This window comes from Xenopus laevis, chromosome 8S, assembly GCF_017654675.1.
Source record: "Xenopus laevis strain J_2021 chromosome 8S, Xenopus_laevis_v10.1, whole genome shotgun sequence".
Lineage (NCBI taxonomy): Eukaryota > Metazoa > Chordata > Amphibia > Anura > Pipidae > Xenopus > Xenopus laevis.
Genome location: NC_054386.1, coordinates 72,187,588 through 72,203,597, shown reverse-complemented (window position 1 = coordinate 72,203,597; position 16,010 = coordinate 72,187,588). Strand labels below are relative to the sequence as shown.

The 16,010-nt window shown below is 38.6% G+C and overlaps 1 protein-coding gene across 2 annotated transcripts in view; it reads left to right on the top strand.

Annotated features, from left to right (window-relative positions):
* The window catches only part of znf711.S (zinc finger protein 711 S homeolog), a 34,096-nt gene extending 18,601 nt beyond the window's left edge, over nt 1-15,495 (top strand). Inside the window, exons 5-10 of one of the 2 annotated variants that reach the window (XM_041574975.1) lie at nt 3,301-3,456; nt 4,642-4,788; nt 4,893-5,030; nt 6,497-6,544; nt 9,186-9,329; nt 14,052-15,495. In XM_041574975.1, the coding sequence (XP_041430909.1) occupies nt 3,301-3,456; nt 4,642-4,788; nt 4,893-5,030; nt 6,497-6,544; nt 9,186-9,329; nt 14,052-15,229 (1,811 nt within the window). In that variant the 3' untranslated portion in view covers nt 15,230-15,495. Of the gene's footprint in view, nt 1-3,297; nt 3,457-4,641; nt 4,789-4,892; nt 5,031-6,496; nt 6,545-9,185; nt 9,330-14,051 lie in introns of both variants that reach the window. The other variant, XM_018233060.2, reaches the window with a different exon arrangement.
* The last annotated feature ends 515 nt before the right edge of the window (nt 15,496-16,010 follow it).

The following is a 16,010-nucleotide window of genomic DNA, read 5'->3' as shown; positions in this document are numbered from 1 at the left end:
ATAAAAAGCGGCATGGTGACGATCCATTGTGCAGCGCTTGATTTCTCCTCCCTGGCTATCTCCTATAAGGAAGGCAAGGAGGAGAAATCGAGTGCCACACGATGTATGGCCAGATCGCCTTTTCTGAAGAGGAGTGTGAGTGGAGTTTCGGTAAGTTATTTCTTAATAAAGACTTAGTGATTTCAAAGTTTAATTTGCCTATGTGGAGTTTTTTTTTCGTTGTATACCAACAATTTTTTTTTAAAAAAAAAATTTGATGTTACTGGTCCTTTAAGTCTATTAGAAAATCATGTAAACATTAAATAAACCCAATAGGGTGGTTTTGCTTCCAATAAGGGTTAATTATATTTTAGTTTGGATTTAGTACAAGGTACTGTTTTATTATTACAGAGAAAAAACGAAATAATTAAAAAAAAAAATTGGATTATTTGGATAAAATGGAGTCTATGGGAGACGGGCATTCCGTAATTCAGAGCTTTCTGGATAACAGGTTTCCGGGTAACGGATCCCATACCTCTTTCAGTGAGTATGTATAGGTATGTGCGCTTGGTTTGACTTGGAGGGGTTGTCCTTGATGGACATTAATCTTTTTTTAACCCAACTTAACGATGTATGTAATTAGCATCAATATATAAAATAAACTATAAAACACGATAAACAATACAAAAGTATATCACAGAAGGACAGTCATAAATAATACATTCCTCCTCTTTACATATGCAGGTAGGAGTGCACAGCAATGTATCATTTACAACCCCTTGTAAATAAGTGGTTATTCCAGGCAGGTTTCTGTAATATAATATTATTGGTACATGCCAGTACTAAATATTATCAGGCATACTATGTTTCATAGGTAGGTGATTAGAATTATAGCAAACATGAAGGTTGTCTCGAGTTTCAGTCCCCCAAAAAGCACCCCTCCTCGTCGGTATATGAGGGTCCTGTTTGTTAATCTTAGGAAGCATCTCCTCATAACCAGTATGTGATGTGTGCAACCCTAAGGGAGCTGGCGATGGGCAGATTTGGGGAGATTTAATCGCCTGACGACTAATCGCCTCTTCTGCGGGGTCGACAATCTCCCCGAACTCCCGTCCCTGCCGCCTGCTATAATGACAAAACGATAGCGCCAGTGCACTTGCAGCGCTTCGATTTCTGAAGAAGCCTCACGAGGAAACTTCGGGCGACTTTGGAAATCGAAGCGCCGATAGTGCATTGGTCCTGGTGTTTTATTATTATAGCAGGCAGCAGGCATGTCGAAGGCAGTTCGGGGAGATTGTCCCCGCAGAAGAGACGATTAGTCGCCATGCGACTAAATCTCCCCGAATCTGCCCTTGTCCTTGAGGCCTAAGAGGTATATGGATTCCTTTCTGTATATTTCTCATAACTGACCCGGCCTCTATTTGTTCACCAGTCGTTTTCCTTTGATCATCAAAGGGAACAAACTTATCAGTTTCTGTGCCCAAATGATGTGGCTATGAATAGTCTTTCCAACAATCTCTGCTCCACAGTGGAGCAGAGATTGGCCCTTAAGTGCCTGCTTTTGTGTTTTTCAGGCCAATGTATGCCCTGCTCTGCTTAGCTGCACTCAGTCCAAAGCTGTGCCTGTCAGTTTAGCTACAAAGAGTTACCAGTTACATTAGATTACATCCACCTGATCAAAAACCACATGCGGAAAAAAAGTATCCCTTACACACAATTAAGGCAACTGTCCCGTTTTTAGAGGGACAGTCCCTCTTTTGACTGCTCAACCCGCAGTCCCTTGTTTGTACTGGAAAGTGCAGTTTTTCTCTACACTGAACAGCCAGAAAGAGAAACAAAGTTTCTAACTTAATTGGCTTTTGGCAGCGAGCCCAGAACAGCAGAAGATAAGATACTTTTGTAACAATTTCTAGATAAGTAATTGTAACAATATAAGATAACAGGTCTCTTGGGAAAAGTTAGATTCACAGCTTAAAGGGCAATTCACCTTCATTAGCAAAACTATAATAACTGAAAAAAACACAGAAATATGTTCAAGCTTTCATAACCTGCCAAATTTTGTTAAATTAACATGTTAATTAGGGATTGTGGTCACAAAATCGGCACGGTCAAAAAGGTATGCTAAAGGTGATACACTTTTCTGGCTTACCCTAACACAGCTCAGTGTCAAATAAAGGGTCATGACATCTAGGAAGTGCAGAATGGAAAGTGAAAGTAATTGTCTGTCCCACCTCGGAGCAGGCAATATATGATTGACAGCTGAGATCTTTAAATGCATTTACAGGTATGGGTGTTTTAATAAAATAAAGAATTTGGGTTACAGGTTCAATTTGAAAAGGACTTTTACTACACAGCTTTTTATGTCTGGGTGACAGGTCCCCTTTAACCTGCCCAACTTGCTATTTGATCATTATTTCAGATGCAAAAGTTCACTGTTATTTTACCTACAGGGATTGTGACTTGCCAATTTTACAATGGAAGACATATTGCCGTTCAGTTGTTGTAATATAAAATTTGTTTTTAAAGTTTACAGCTCCAGTTGGAGGAACAAGGAAGATGGATCCAATCTTCCTTGTTCCTCCAACTGGAGCTGTAAACTTTAAAAACAAATTTTATATTACAACAACTGAACGGCAATATGTCTTCCATTGTAAAATTGGCAAGTCACAATCCCTGTAGGTAAAATAACAGTGAACTTTTGCATCTGAAATAATGTTTTCAGTCATCTAAGGTGCAGTTTTATGAGTTTAGATCTTTTTCAAGTCTATGGGGTGTCTTTTTTTTAAAACTCAATTTTTAAAGGGGAAAAACTTAAATTGTTCAAATTTATTATACTCTAAAGCTGCTAAAAATACAAATCTGAAAAATACTCCAGCTAAAACCTGTTGACGTCATGTAAAAGTTAGTGGGAGATTCTAATTTTTACAATTGGAAGATGTTTTTTGCCTTCATGATGTTCAAAAGTTTGGGCTGTTTGATGCTGGTTTTCGTTCGATAATCTGAAAAAATTGTGGTTTCTGTTTAATAATCTGAAGAATTCAAATTTTTCGGGTGATAATTTGAAAAAGCTACATGATTCGAATTGTCTTCAACAATTTTTAAGAGACTTTTCCTTCACAACAATGTTTGATATGAGTAAATTAAGCCAGATCATGATTGGTAGTTAGGTCGGATTTTTGTTATTAATATAATGGGAAAATTTGAGTTTTAATAAATAGCCCCCCCTATATGTTTTCCCTCTTAATATGATATATTAATATGACAGCATTTGCTTCAGAAAGTGCTCCATAACCAGTGGGTGATTTTTCCTTTATTCAGTAGATGATGTCGGAGAGAAGTTGGAGCACCTTGGTAATACTCCTCTTAAAATCAGCACAGAGGTCTCTCAAGGTGATATGTCTAAGGAAGATGGATACGGCTCTGAAGTGATTAAAATTTACATTTTTAAAGCGGAGGCTGAAGATGATGTGGAAATAGGTGAGAAGTGAATGTGCTGCTCTTTATAAAACAGTAATGAATTAGCACAATGAATGAGATTATCTAGTTAGACTTTAGGGGTCTTTTTATTGAATGTTATCAACAGAATGTTCAAAGAGTTTACATAGGGGCGCTTTTTAAAGGGATTCTGTCATGATTTTTATGATGTATTTTTTATTTCTAAATGACACTGTTTACACTGCAAATAATTCACTCTACCATATATAATTTAATTCCTGAACCAGCAAGTGTATTTTTTAAGTTGTAATATTGGTGTGTAAGTGCATTTCAGGTCGTTTTGCCTGGTCATGTGCTTTCAGAAAGAGCCAGCACTTTAGGATGGAACTGCTTTCTGCCAGGCTGTTGTTTCTCCTACTCAATGTAACTAAATGTGTCTCAGTGGGACTTGGCTTTTTACTATTGAGTGCTGTTCTTAGATCTACCAGGCAGCTGTTATCTTTTTTTAGGGAGCTGTTATCTGGTTACCTTCCCATTGTTCTGTTGTTAGGCTGCTGGGGGGAAAAGGGAGGGGGGTGATATCACTCCAACTTGCAGTAAAGAGTGACTGAAGTTTATCAGAGCACACATCACATGACTGGGGCAGCTGGGAAACTGACAATAAGTCTGGCCCCATGCCAGATTTCAAAATGAAATATCAAAAAATCAGTTTGCTCTTTTGAGAAACGGATTTCAGTGCAGAATTCTGCTGGAGCAGTACTATTAACTGATGCGTTGTGAAAAAAAACATTTCCCATGACAGTTTCCCTTTATATTGAGCTCAATGAATACGGCTTCTGCTAAACATTCATTTAGCCTGTTGTTTTAATAATGAAAAATGTATGTTTTTTTTGTTATTTGCTTAACAGAGCGAGAATGACAAATAAAAACAACCAGCTGACTGCAAAATTCTCATCCCTTTATTGCATTACCCCCATTGATTTTAATTAAATTGATAAATAGGTCTCTAAGTATGTTTGCCAGTGGTAATCACTTCTTCCATCCCAATGCCTTTATGTTTCCAGAAAACTTCTACCCACGTACATGATATCCTATATTTAAAATGGGTTACAGGTTTAGCTGAATCAACAAAAAGCAAATACTTCTTGGTATGAAGGCCACCTGATCCACTGCATTGTTTTTGTTCCTTTTGCTTTTATGTCTTCTGTGCCTTTGTCATTTATGAAGGTGGTACGGAAATTGTCACAGAAAGTGACTTTCATAATGGACATCCTGTAGCCGGCGTGATTGAACAAAATAGCCTTGGCCGTATGCAGCGGGAGAAGATAGTTTACATGGCAGTTAAAGATTCTTCCCAAGAAGACGAAGATATTGGTAAAATAAAAATGTTTATTCATAGGTCGTTTCTGCTTTTTTATAGAGGCCATTTGTCACAGGCTTTACGGCTCATGGAATTGAATTTCCCCCTTTTGATGTAGGTTGTGCTGAAATAGCCGATGAAGTGTACATGGAAGTCATTGTAGGAGAAGAAGAAGCCTCTTCCCTTCCCGATGCCCAAAACGATGATTCCGGCATAAATAAAACATTTGTTCCTGTGGCCTGGGCAGCTGCTTATGGCAAGTAAAATAAAAACATTTGACTGATTGTGTTCCAATCAGGGATGCACCGAATCGACTTTTTGGGATTTGGCCGAATCCCCGAATCCTTCATGAAAGATTTGCCTGAATACCGAACTGAATCCGAATCCTAATCTACATATGCAAATTAGGGGAGGGAAAAGGAAAATGTTTTTTACTTCCTTGTTTTGTGACAAAAAGTCATGTGATTTCCCTTCCCACACCTAATTTACATATGCAAATTAGGATTTGGTTATATTGTGTGGGGTATAGATTGGCAGCCCAAGCTACAGAGAGATATTGAAGTCTTGTCTCATTATTTCCTTAATTGTGGGATAGAGTCGTTACAGAATAAATTGCTCTTTAGTCACTCCCAAACTATTAGTTTTGCCGTGATGACGTTTGCAGTGAGCAATATCAAGGGCCCCCATGATCACTCTTTTATATGTGTGTGTATGAATATATATATATATAATACACAAAAGCCATGAATATCCTGTAAATTATATCCTTATAAACAGTGACTAGTGATGTCATCAGTTATAAACGGAGAGTAGTGATGTCATTTTTGTCACATGATTTACTAAAATGTGTGTATTATAATAAATAAAGTACCCCTTGTTGGAAAATATAAGGATATTAGAAGTAACCTCAGAGTTCCATGACTTGTATAAAAGCACTCGGCTGGAACTCCTCGGTGACTTAAAATATCCTTATATTTTACAATAGGGGGTACTTTATTCACTATATATTTCACACGTTTGGGTCATTGAATTATGAGCATGATGATGGTGAGATCATTTACTCAGTATGTGCACTGTAAAAGACAACAAAAACTAACAAGCAATACAGGGATCTCGTTATGGGGCAGTAAAAAAATTCGAATTTCAAGCTATTTTTGTGTACTTCGACTATCAAAAAGGCCAAATTTCGATTTGAAATTGAAAAAAATTTGACTTCAAAATTGATGTACTGTCTGTAGACTTTGACCATTCGCCATCTAAAACCTGCCAAATTGCTGTTTTAGCCAATGGGCGACCTCCTAGAACCTGTTTGGAGTCATTTGGTGGATGAAAAATTAAAGTTTTTTGGGGCAAATAATTTGATCGAATGCACTAAAACTTCGAAAGATTCCAATATAGCCTATTCACCCGAAGTTAAAAACTTGAGTTTTTTTTTTTTTAATGAATTTCGATTGTTTTTTTTTATTCAAATTTCGAAGTTATGGGAGTTCAAAAAAACTCCCATTACTTAGAAAATTTGACTCTTGATAAATCTGCCCTTATGTGTATCCACTACTTGGACTCTTGTAGCCCCAGCAAGTTATGCAGCACTTTACAACAAACGGGTCTAACAAGAACTTTTAAAAACAAGGGTTACAACATAAAATGTATTTATTCTAAAATTGTTGTCCCAAAACCATATAGTAATTTACATGTAACTTTATTTTTTTGTCGTTTACATAGGTGAGGACCGAGACATTCCAAGGAAGTATGGGGACTGGCAGGAATCTGGTATGTCTGATAAAGAATAATGAGACTATTGCTTGGATTTTGACTGACTATGATTTATGGTTAGCGTGTGCTAAAATATTATAGTTTGTAAAGTATTATGAATAGAGACTGTATTAGACTTTGGGACCTGTTTGTAATGCTTTGAATGAGGAAAAATAGCATTTAAAAATATTATCCATGTTTCTAGCTTTACCCAAGTATAAATTGTTTATGGAAATGTTTCCATACAACTTCAACTGTTTTTCCTTATTTCGCTCTTTCTTTTAATAGAGAGAGAGAGAGAGATCCTTATCCTCGCCTACCCAAAACATAACAATAAGAAAACATTATAAATAGGGCCCATGTTCACCCAGAGAAACAAAAGTGTATTTGTTTCTGATACAGGTTAACTTTTGGTATGACGTAGGGTGACATTCTGAGACTATTTGCAGTTGGTCTTCATTATTTGTGTTTTTTTAATTATTTAGGTTTTCTTTTCAGCAGCTCTCTAATTTGGAATTTCAGCAGAGTCCAGTTTACCATAGCAGCTAGGCCAGATTATATGGTTAATGATAATTAATTTATTTCACACTCATACAGAGAGTTGTGAAATCCGGTATAGGCTTATTCGATAATGTTTGTTAACTTCAAATCTTTCTCACCATTAAGTTAAACTGGCTCAGGTGCCAATTGCCCCGAGCCTCTCGCTTAAGGAAGGGGGGAGAAAGAGAAAAATCGTCCCCAACTGCGATAGCCCCAATCTTCAATTTAGTATTTAGCTTACCGGATTTCTGCTGTGACCTGGGTGCAGCCGCCCCAAGTCCGTCGCCAAGAAATAAACGCCAAGTTACGATTATTGATGTATGGCAGCGCACTCCAGACCACATTCAATAGTCACCAACACCGCAGTTGCTTGTTAAAAAGATAAATTTTATTTGAACATTAGGCTAGAAAGCGTCTGAGGTCTGACGCGTTTCGTGTTCACACACTTCCTCAGAGACCTCATGCTCACTACCATGTGCACCCCTTATATTCACAAAGACCCTCCCCTTAGAATTAACATATCAATTAAGAAAGCCATTAAGACAATTACTTATACACGAATGGTTAAAAACAATGTTACAAATGTTCAAATACTTAACTTATTGTTGCTTACATTTCTGTTCAAAAAATTGTTCCTTTTATATAAGTTATATATCCTAGATTAAGTTCGCAAATCATGTAACACACGTATATATTCAGTCAACTTGACATTGTATTTTGGGTTTATAGTGACCCAAAATACAATGTCAAGTTGACTGAATATATACGTGTGTTACATGATTTGCGAACTTAATCTAGGATATATAACTTATATAAAAGGAACAATTTTTTGAACAGAAATGTAAGCAACAATAAGTTAAGTATTTGAACATTTGTAACATTGTTTTTAACCATTCGTGTATAAGTAATTGTCTTAATGGCTTTCTTAATTGATATGTTAATTCTAAGGGGAGGGTCTTTGTGAATATAAGGGGTGCACATGGTAGTGAGCATGAGGTCTCTGAGGAAGTGTGTGAACACGAAACGCGTCAGACCTCAGACGCTTTCTAGCCTAATGTTCAAATAAAATTTATCTTTTTAACAAGCAACTGCGGTGTTGGTGACTATTGAATGTGGTCTGGAGTGCGCTGCCATACATCAATAATCAGATTATATGGTTGTTTTGTGTAATCCATTAGCTCTTGCTCTTCCATTTAAACTGTATAAATTCTTCCTAAATAACCCCCCCCCCTTTGCCAGCCCTGTATAATTAACAGCCTTCCTGGATTCTCCTGCTTATCTGTGGCAAAACATTTAGCCACAGCCATTTGCTTGACCCCATCATAGATTCACAATTGATCTTTTTTTATCTTTTTCATTGCTGGAAATAAATGAAACCCAAGCGGAACCTGGAAAACGTAGAAAAAAAATGCTCTGTACTCCAGAAAGAGCAAAAGGCCCCCCTGGAAAATTGTTAATGGCAGAAACACACGCTCAGATTCGAGGAGATTAGTCGCCCAGTGACAAATTGTTGGCGGTATGGCCTCACGAGGAAACTTTGGGCAACTTCGGAAAACGAAGCGCTCCGAGTTGCATCCTGCCAGCCCGAAGAAGAGGCGATTAGTGGTCGGCAACTAAATCTCCCCGAATCTGAGCATATGTCTCTGCCCTTACACAAAAAGCCAGTCCAACACTATCCCTATATAATCTACTCAACACCACAGACTGAACAACATTCCAAATCCACAAGGAAATGATTTATCAAAGTTCCTTCTGGGAATCCTGCAGGGATATATTTTAATTTGATCCAAATGACTGATATATTTGATCATTGTCTGGATCTTCAGGCTTCTATCCCAGACTAGCAGGAATGGGCGCTGGTTTGGGATGTTGAATGTTAAAGTTTCTTCCTGTTCATTCTGTAAATATCAATATTGATTGTTATGCATCAAATTAATGGTTTCCTTGTTACTTTCCATGTATCGATACACAACTGCATCACTCATGAGAATACATACAGTATTCCTTTTCTAGTTGTACAGCTATGATGTACTCTCTTAATTAGCAATGCCATTTCCTTTAAATTATACTGTGACCCTGGGACATCTTGTATGTAACATACAGTATTTTTTTCCCGCAGGAAATAACGTTGAATCTCGGTTAGAGAACAAAAACAGTTCAGCAACCCATTACCTCCAGATCTGTGACAGCATTGCTGCAAATCGAGCACTTAAACAGAAAGCCAGAAAAAGGAAGCGAGGGGATGCACGGCAGTGGCAAACCGGTATGTTTTTAATCCATTCAGATTTACCCATTGACATACTAAAAAGAGGTCTACACCGGTGTTTCTTAATGGGCACCTATTGCTAAATTTTTTTTCCTCACAGAAGCTGCAGGCTTACAGAGCTGGACACTCCTAATGGGGAAACAATAGTATTTTTTCAAGAATAGTCCCTACAGAGCACTGTGCCTGCTGCTCCACTTGCAGTGCTTCTCATAGGCATCAAGGATACCTGCTTAAGATTTTAGTGATAATCTTTTTTTAAGGGGCCCAAATAAGTAATGGAAACTTGGTGTAGAAAAAGTTATATACATTGGTTCATAAATTGAATTGGCAAGCATAATCACTCCTAATAGATAAACATATATAGTGGATGGCATAAATGTAAGTGCCCATACACAGAATTATAAAAGCTTCCTAGTTGGCTCCTCCATACAGAATTTGTATGCAGCCCTCCCAGCAGCTTGCCTGACTGCTGACCAGATATCAGCCAAGTTCAGGAATTCCATTGGGTGATAACCACATTGGTGCATTAATGCAGTCCTTTCTTAACAGGCTTCTTGATACAACAATCTTTGACCTGGAGGCAAAACAATCAGGTCAGCCTAATTTGGCCCAGCGCATTGGTGGCCAGATTAGCCAAAGATCATTTGGAGACTTGCCAGATCGGTTGGCGCATGGCCAATTTTATAAAGCAATGCAGTGCTTTATAGTTGTTTTGACAAAATAACTATATATATTTATATATATAAAGCTCAAGAGGACCCGCACACCTTGGTTAGGGAACCAAAAATTTCTTTATTTTTCAAACTTGTGCATCCAACGTTTCGACCCACATTAGGGCCTTTATCAAGGACAAAATACAAGTGTGCCGGTGAGAATTTAAACCTGTGTAGCTCCTCCCAGTGTTTCAAAGGCACCAATCATAAAGACATATAAATCCACATTGCATATAATCAGCCATAGGTGAAATAATTGTGCAATATCTTAGCTCACCATGTGATGTCACTGTTGAGTGAAAAAAGTGGTTTTTCTTTTTCAGAATAATTCCATTCAATAAAAAACATCCTTCCCTGTGCAACCTGTGAATTTACATACATTACTTTGTTACTCTGTTATCTTGAAGCGACAGATACACTTTGTTACAATGTTAGCATCAATTATCTGTTTCAATAAAAGTTATACAAACTTACTATACATTGTGCTGTCATTTCTAAACTACCTTCGTTCATTGAATTATAAAAAGCAATTCAGGACCAACTGCCCGTTTAACCCATTCGGTGCCACACAATTCAATTCATGTATCCAGTAAGCCTCCCGTTGGAGTAGTACTCTGTCAAAGTCCCCTCCTCTGGCCCTCACAGGGACATGCTCAATTGGCATGCACCTAAAGGCAGCCGGGCTATGTTTGGCCTCAGCCCAATGCTTAGCCACCAGCTGCTGTGTAATATCCTGTTTTCTGCCTTTTTCTTTTTTATCCTTGTCATCCCTGTCTGGGTTTAATGTCGCCCGTATGCTGGACCTATGCATCCCAATTCGCTCCTTGAGCTGCCTTATTGTTTTTCCACAATAAATGAGGCTACAGGGACACTTTATGATGTACACCACCATTGTGGTGGTGCACCTCATCCTGTGTTTGATGGCATATTTTTTGCCTGTGTGCGGGTGTGTAAAACTGGTACCTAGAATCAAACTGATCTTTAAGGCAATTTGGGCAAAAAATGGGGGTTACAGTACAAGAACTGGGAGCTGGGGCAGAAGGTGCTGTGAGTAGCATGGATCGCGTCCCCAGTAGATTTAAAACCAAAAGCATGTATGACCCTGTCTGTAGTAACCCATCCATCAAAACCTTCAACCGCATGCTTAACCTGGGTCGAAACGTTGGATGCACAAGTTTGAAAAATAAAGAAATTTTTGGTTCACTAACCAAGGTGTGCGGGTCCTCTTGAACTTTACATAAATACTTTGACCCAGCACCCACGTTCATGGAAGACTGGTTCAGAGTGCAAGCGTCTGATTCAGGTTATATATATATATATAATACACAAAAGCCATGAATATCCTATAAATTATATCGTTATAAACGGTGAGTAGTGATGTCATCAGTTATAAAGGGTGAGTAGTGATGTCATTTCTGTCACATGACTCACTAAAATTTGTGTATTATAATAAATAAAGTACCCCCAGTTGTAAAATATAAGGATGTTAGAAGTTACCTCGGAGTTCCATGACCTGTATAAAAACACTCTGCCTTCGGCCTCGTGTTTTTATATGGTCATGAAACTCCTCGGTAACTAATAATATCCTTATATTTTACAAGAGGGGGTACTTTATTCACTATATATAGATACAGTTAGGAGCACTCACGGGTGTAGTGATAAAGAAGTGTCTTTTATTGGAGTGTTACAAACTACCCCACATCAATGCGTTTCGGTTCTTTCTGAACCGTCGTCAGAATGGCATCCTGACGACGGTTCAGAGAGAACCGAAACGCGTTGATGTGGGGTAGTTTGTAACACTCCAATAAAAGAAACTTCTTTATCACTACACCCGTGAGTGCTCCTAACTGTATCTATTTGCTTCCCTCTGAGGAGCACCCGGGATTTGATCAATTGAGGGTGAGTGTCGGTGAATCATATGACTATATATATATATATATATATATATATATATATATATATATATATATATATAGACAAATACAAGATTCCTCTGCACTCAACCCATTATCAATATATTTAAGACAGAGACATTTTGTGCATACTGCTACTGAAAAATGCCTTACCCTTCAGTAGCAGTATGCACAAAATGTCTCTGTCTTAAATATATTGATAATGGGTTGAGTGCAGAGGAATCTTGTATTCGTCTATATGTATTTTGTGGTCACACCCTCATTGCACCCCCGCCTAATGTTTTTAAAAACTAGTGGTGAGCACAACTTTCCCTTGTTTATATATATATATATATATATATATATTATAAAAAATAAAGAATAATACAGTACGCAAATAAAATGATGCTCCTTTCTAGAGATGGTTTTGTATCAGTGTAAACATCCCTACTTAAAGGGCATGTAAAGGCAAAAAAATAAAATCTCATTTTTACTTTCTTTAATGAAAAGGAAACCTATCTCCAATATACTTTAATTAAAAATATGACTGAATGCAGTGAAATTCTCTCTTCATTTACTGCTGTGGATAGGAATTATCAGACGGTCCCTAGCTGCTCTGCAGGGAAACAGTCATACTTATGAAGAGCAGGGGGAGCCTCCGCCTTACTTCCCAGCCATGCAGAACTCAAGCAGCTTTGTTTGTTCCCCTGTAGAGCAGTCAGCGACTATGTAAAGATTTGTATTGGATTTTATTTTTGCCTTTACATCCCCTTTATGTTTCCAACTCCAGCTGCAGGGACAAAGATCATGGTGCCAGATTTAAACAGATAAACTGGGATTCTATTTGTAGGATTATTTTGCTGCAGCCACTGCTTCTGCAGAGTTGGAGAAAGTTTGTATTAATCAATACAAAAACTATAAAATCCTCATTAGATTACATGACAACACAGGACCCAGTGCAGTTTGCATATTCTGATTATTAATCAGCCCAGACCACACTGAGCATGTGCACAGTCTTGGTCTTGCAAAGATGTTTAACAAAGTTACAAGATGATGACCCCTGTGGCCAACTTTGAAAGCACAAATTATTTGTTTGATTAGGCTTGTGGTGCAGTAAGATCAAGTTTATGTTTAGTATACAGAATACAGCATTTTTAGCCTTATTCTATTTTAGACTTCAGTTCCTCTTTGAGTGTCTACGTTAATCCCTTATAAATGTGAATATAATACCCAAATGTGCACTAGGATTGCTAGTAAGAAGTGGTTATTCCTTGAAAAGACATGGTACCTGTACTAACATTCAGTTGTAGCATAGTCTGTTAAATGGAGAACAGGGAGACAGATGATCCTGAAGTAATGGAAACAGAAATGAAAAGAACTACTTTTCTGCCCAGGTCACCAGATGGATGTTTTGCCTCTCAAGTTGTACGTCAAATTAGGAGGAGGTCTCTTGGCCTTGAAATGCCTGTCTGTGATGGGCCATCTCCTGAATCTAGTGTGTTGATTGGCTGATGAGATTTTTACCTGGGCCATTTGATATATGAAAAAACCCCAGTTAAATATTGATCAATAGGGAGCTGCATTGGGCCCAGGCTAGTAGGCTTTAGAGTAAAGGCACTAAAAATATTACTTCTTTTAGGAATGAATTAAAAAATCAGATTGATAAAATAATGAAAGAAATGTTCTCCTAGAGCAGGGGTCCCCAACCTTTTTTAACTTGTGAGCTACATTCAAATGTAAAAAGAGTTGGGGAGCAACACAAGCATGAGTGCCAAATAAGGGCTGTGATTGGCTATTTGGTAGCCCCAAGCTACTGCTTTGAGGACACTGAGAGCCACATGCAAGGGGTTGGAGAGCTCACAAGCTACTGGTTGGGAAACACTGTTCTAGAGTAACATAGATGGAGTAAGTGATATGATATGTGTTACAGGTCCAGTCTATAGTGATGAAAGAAGAGATTTGATACACAGCATTTAGAACTAAAGAGATCAGACATTGTAGGCCTCTTCTCTTGGTTTTCCACGTTTCTCCCAAATATACTCTATAACTGTACTGTGCATTTTATCTAAGAAAAAGGGTAGAAATGTAACTTTATGCTTGTGTTTATTGTGCAGCTGTCATAATAGGTCCAGACGGTCAGCCATTAACCGTGTATCCTTGTCACATATGTGGGAAAAAGTTTAAATCCAGAGGGTTTTTGAAGAGGCACATGAAGAATCACCCAGATCACATGATTAAAAAGAAGTATCAGTGCACAGACTGTGATTTCACAACCAACAAGAAAGTCAGTTTCCACAATCACCTCGAGAGCCACAAACTGAGCAACAAGGGGGACAAATCACACGAGTTTACAGAATACACCAGGAGGTATCGAGAGGCGAGTCCTTTGAGCTCTAACAAGCTGATATTGAGAGATAAGGAGCCGAAACTGCACAAATGCAAATACTGTGACTATGAGACGGCTGAGCAGGGACTCCTCAATAGGCATCTCCTAGCTGTCCATAGCAAGAACTTTCCTCATGTGTGTGTTGAATGTGGCAAGGGATTCCGCCATCCCTCAGAGCTAAAGAAGCACATGAGGACCCACACAGGAGAAAAACCGTATTTGTGCCATTTCTGCGAATTCCGATGTGCCGATCAGTCAAATTTAAAAACTCACATTAAAAGCAGACATGGCACAGATTTGCCCTTCAAGTGCGAGCAGTGCCCACAGGCATTCACCGACGAGAAGGAACTCCTGCGGCACACGGAGCTTTTTCAGGGCCACAAAACTCATCAGTGCCCCCACTGCGACCACAAAAGCACCAACTCAAGTGACCTTAAACGGCATGTTATATCTGTGCACACAAAGGATTTCCCTCACAAATGCGACGTTTGCGAGAAAGGATTCCATCGTCCTTCAGAACTCAAAAAACACAGTGAAACCCACAGAGGCAAAAAGATACATCAGTGCAGACACTGTGACCTTAAAACGTCCGACCCTTTTATACTGAGCGGGCATATACTTTCTGTGCACACTAAGGACTTGCCCTTTAAATGCAAAAAATGCAAGAGAGGGTTCAGGATTCAGCCTGAGCTTAAAAAGCACATGAAAACCCACAGCGGCAAAAAGGTGTACCAGTGTCAGTATTGTGAGTACAGCACTACAGACGCCTCCGGGTTCAAACGGCACGTCATCTCTATACACACAAAAGACTATCCCCATAGATGTGAGTTTTGCAAAAAGGGATTCCGTAGGCCGTCGGAAAAAAATCAGCATATAACGAGGCACCATAAAGAAGCGTTAATGTAATGTGCACTATTGGTAGTCGAACTGAAGGGACATCAGCTTGTTCCAATGTCTGGTTTCTTACCATTCAGTGTAAAATAACATATTGGGGCACAGCAGGATTATGACAATACACTACAGAGCAGAAAAATCATGATTCTTTAATGAACAGGCATGGAACAGGTGTATGTGAGCAGCGGACACATGGACATGTTAAAGGGCACCTATCACAGCCAAAATCAAACACATATTAACATTCTGACCAGTACAAGCTAAACACGTTTAATCAAACTACAGATATAGTTTTTTGAAAAAAAAACACAGGTTTTGAAAAATCCCTTACTTTGTCAAATGGGTTCTTCCACTGAGGGAGGCCATACTGAGACTATAACAGTGACCATAACATGCAAATTTCAGGAGCATGCTCAGATTGTAGCACTGCCTTGAGTATTCTACCCAGAAGGCCTTGTTTTAGTAAACTCCTCCACTAGAAGTATCAGGAGATTTCCCTATCTTGTCCCCTGCTGGTGATGTTATTATGCAAATGAAGGGCACACACTAACTTCCAGCAGGTGGCAGCACTACTGAACAGCAGCTAACACACAGGTTTGGCTGATTTGAAAATAGTATAGAAGGGATGATAAGCAAACAAGGAATTTCAACTGAGCATGTGCGAGATTTCAGAGCTGTTTTGGCTGTGAAGATATAGGTAGGAGGAGCCAGTGAAATCCAAGATGCCTGCCTCAGCTAGAACTGCAGTGGAGATAGTGGAGATCTTGCAGAAGGTATAGGGGCAAATTTACTA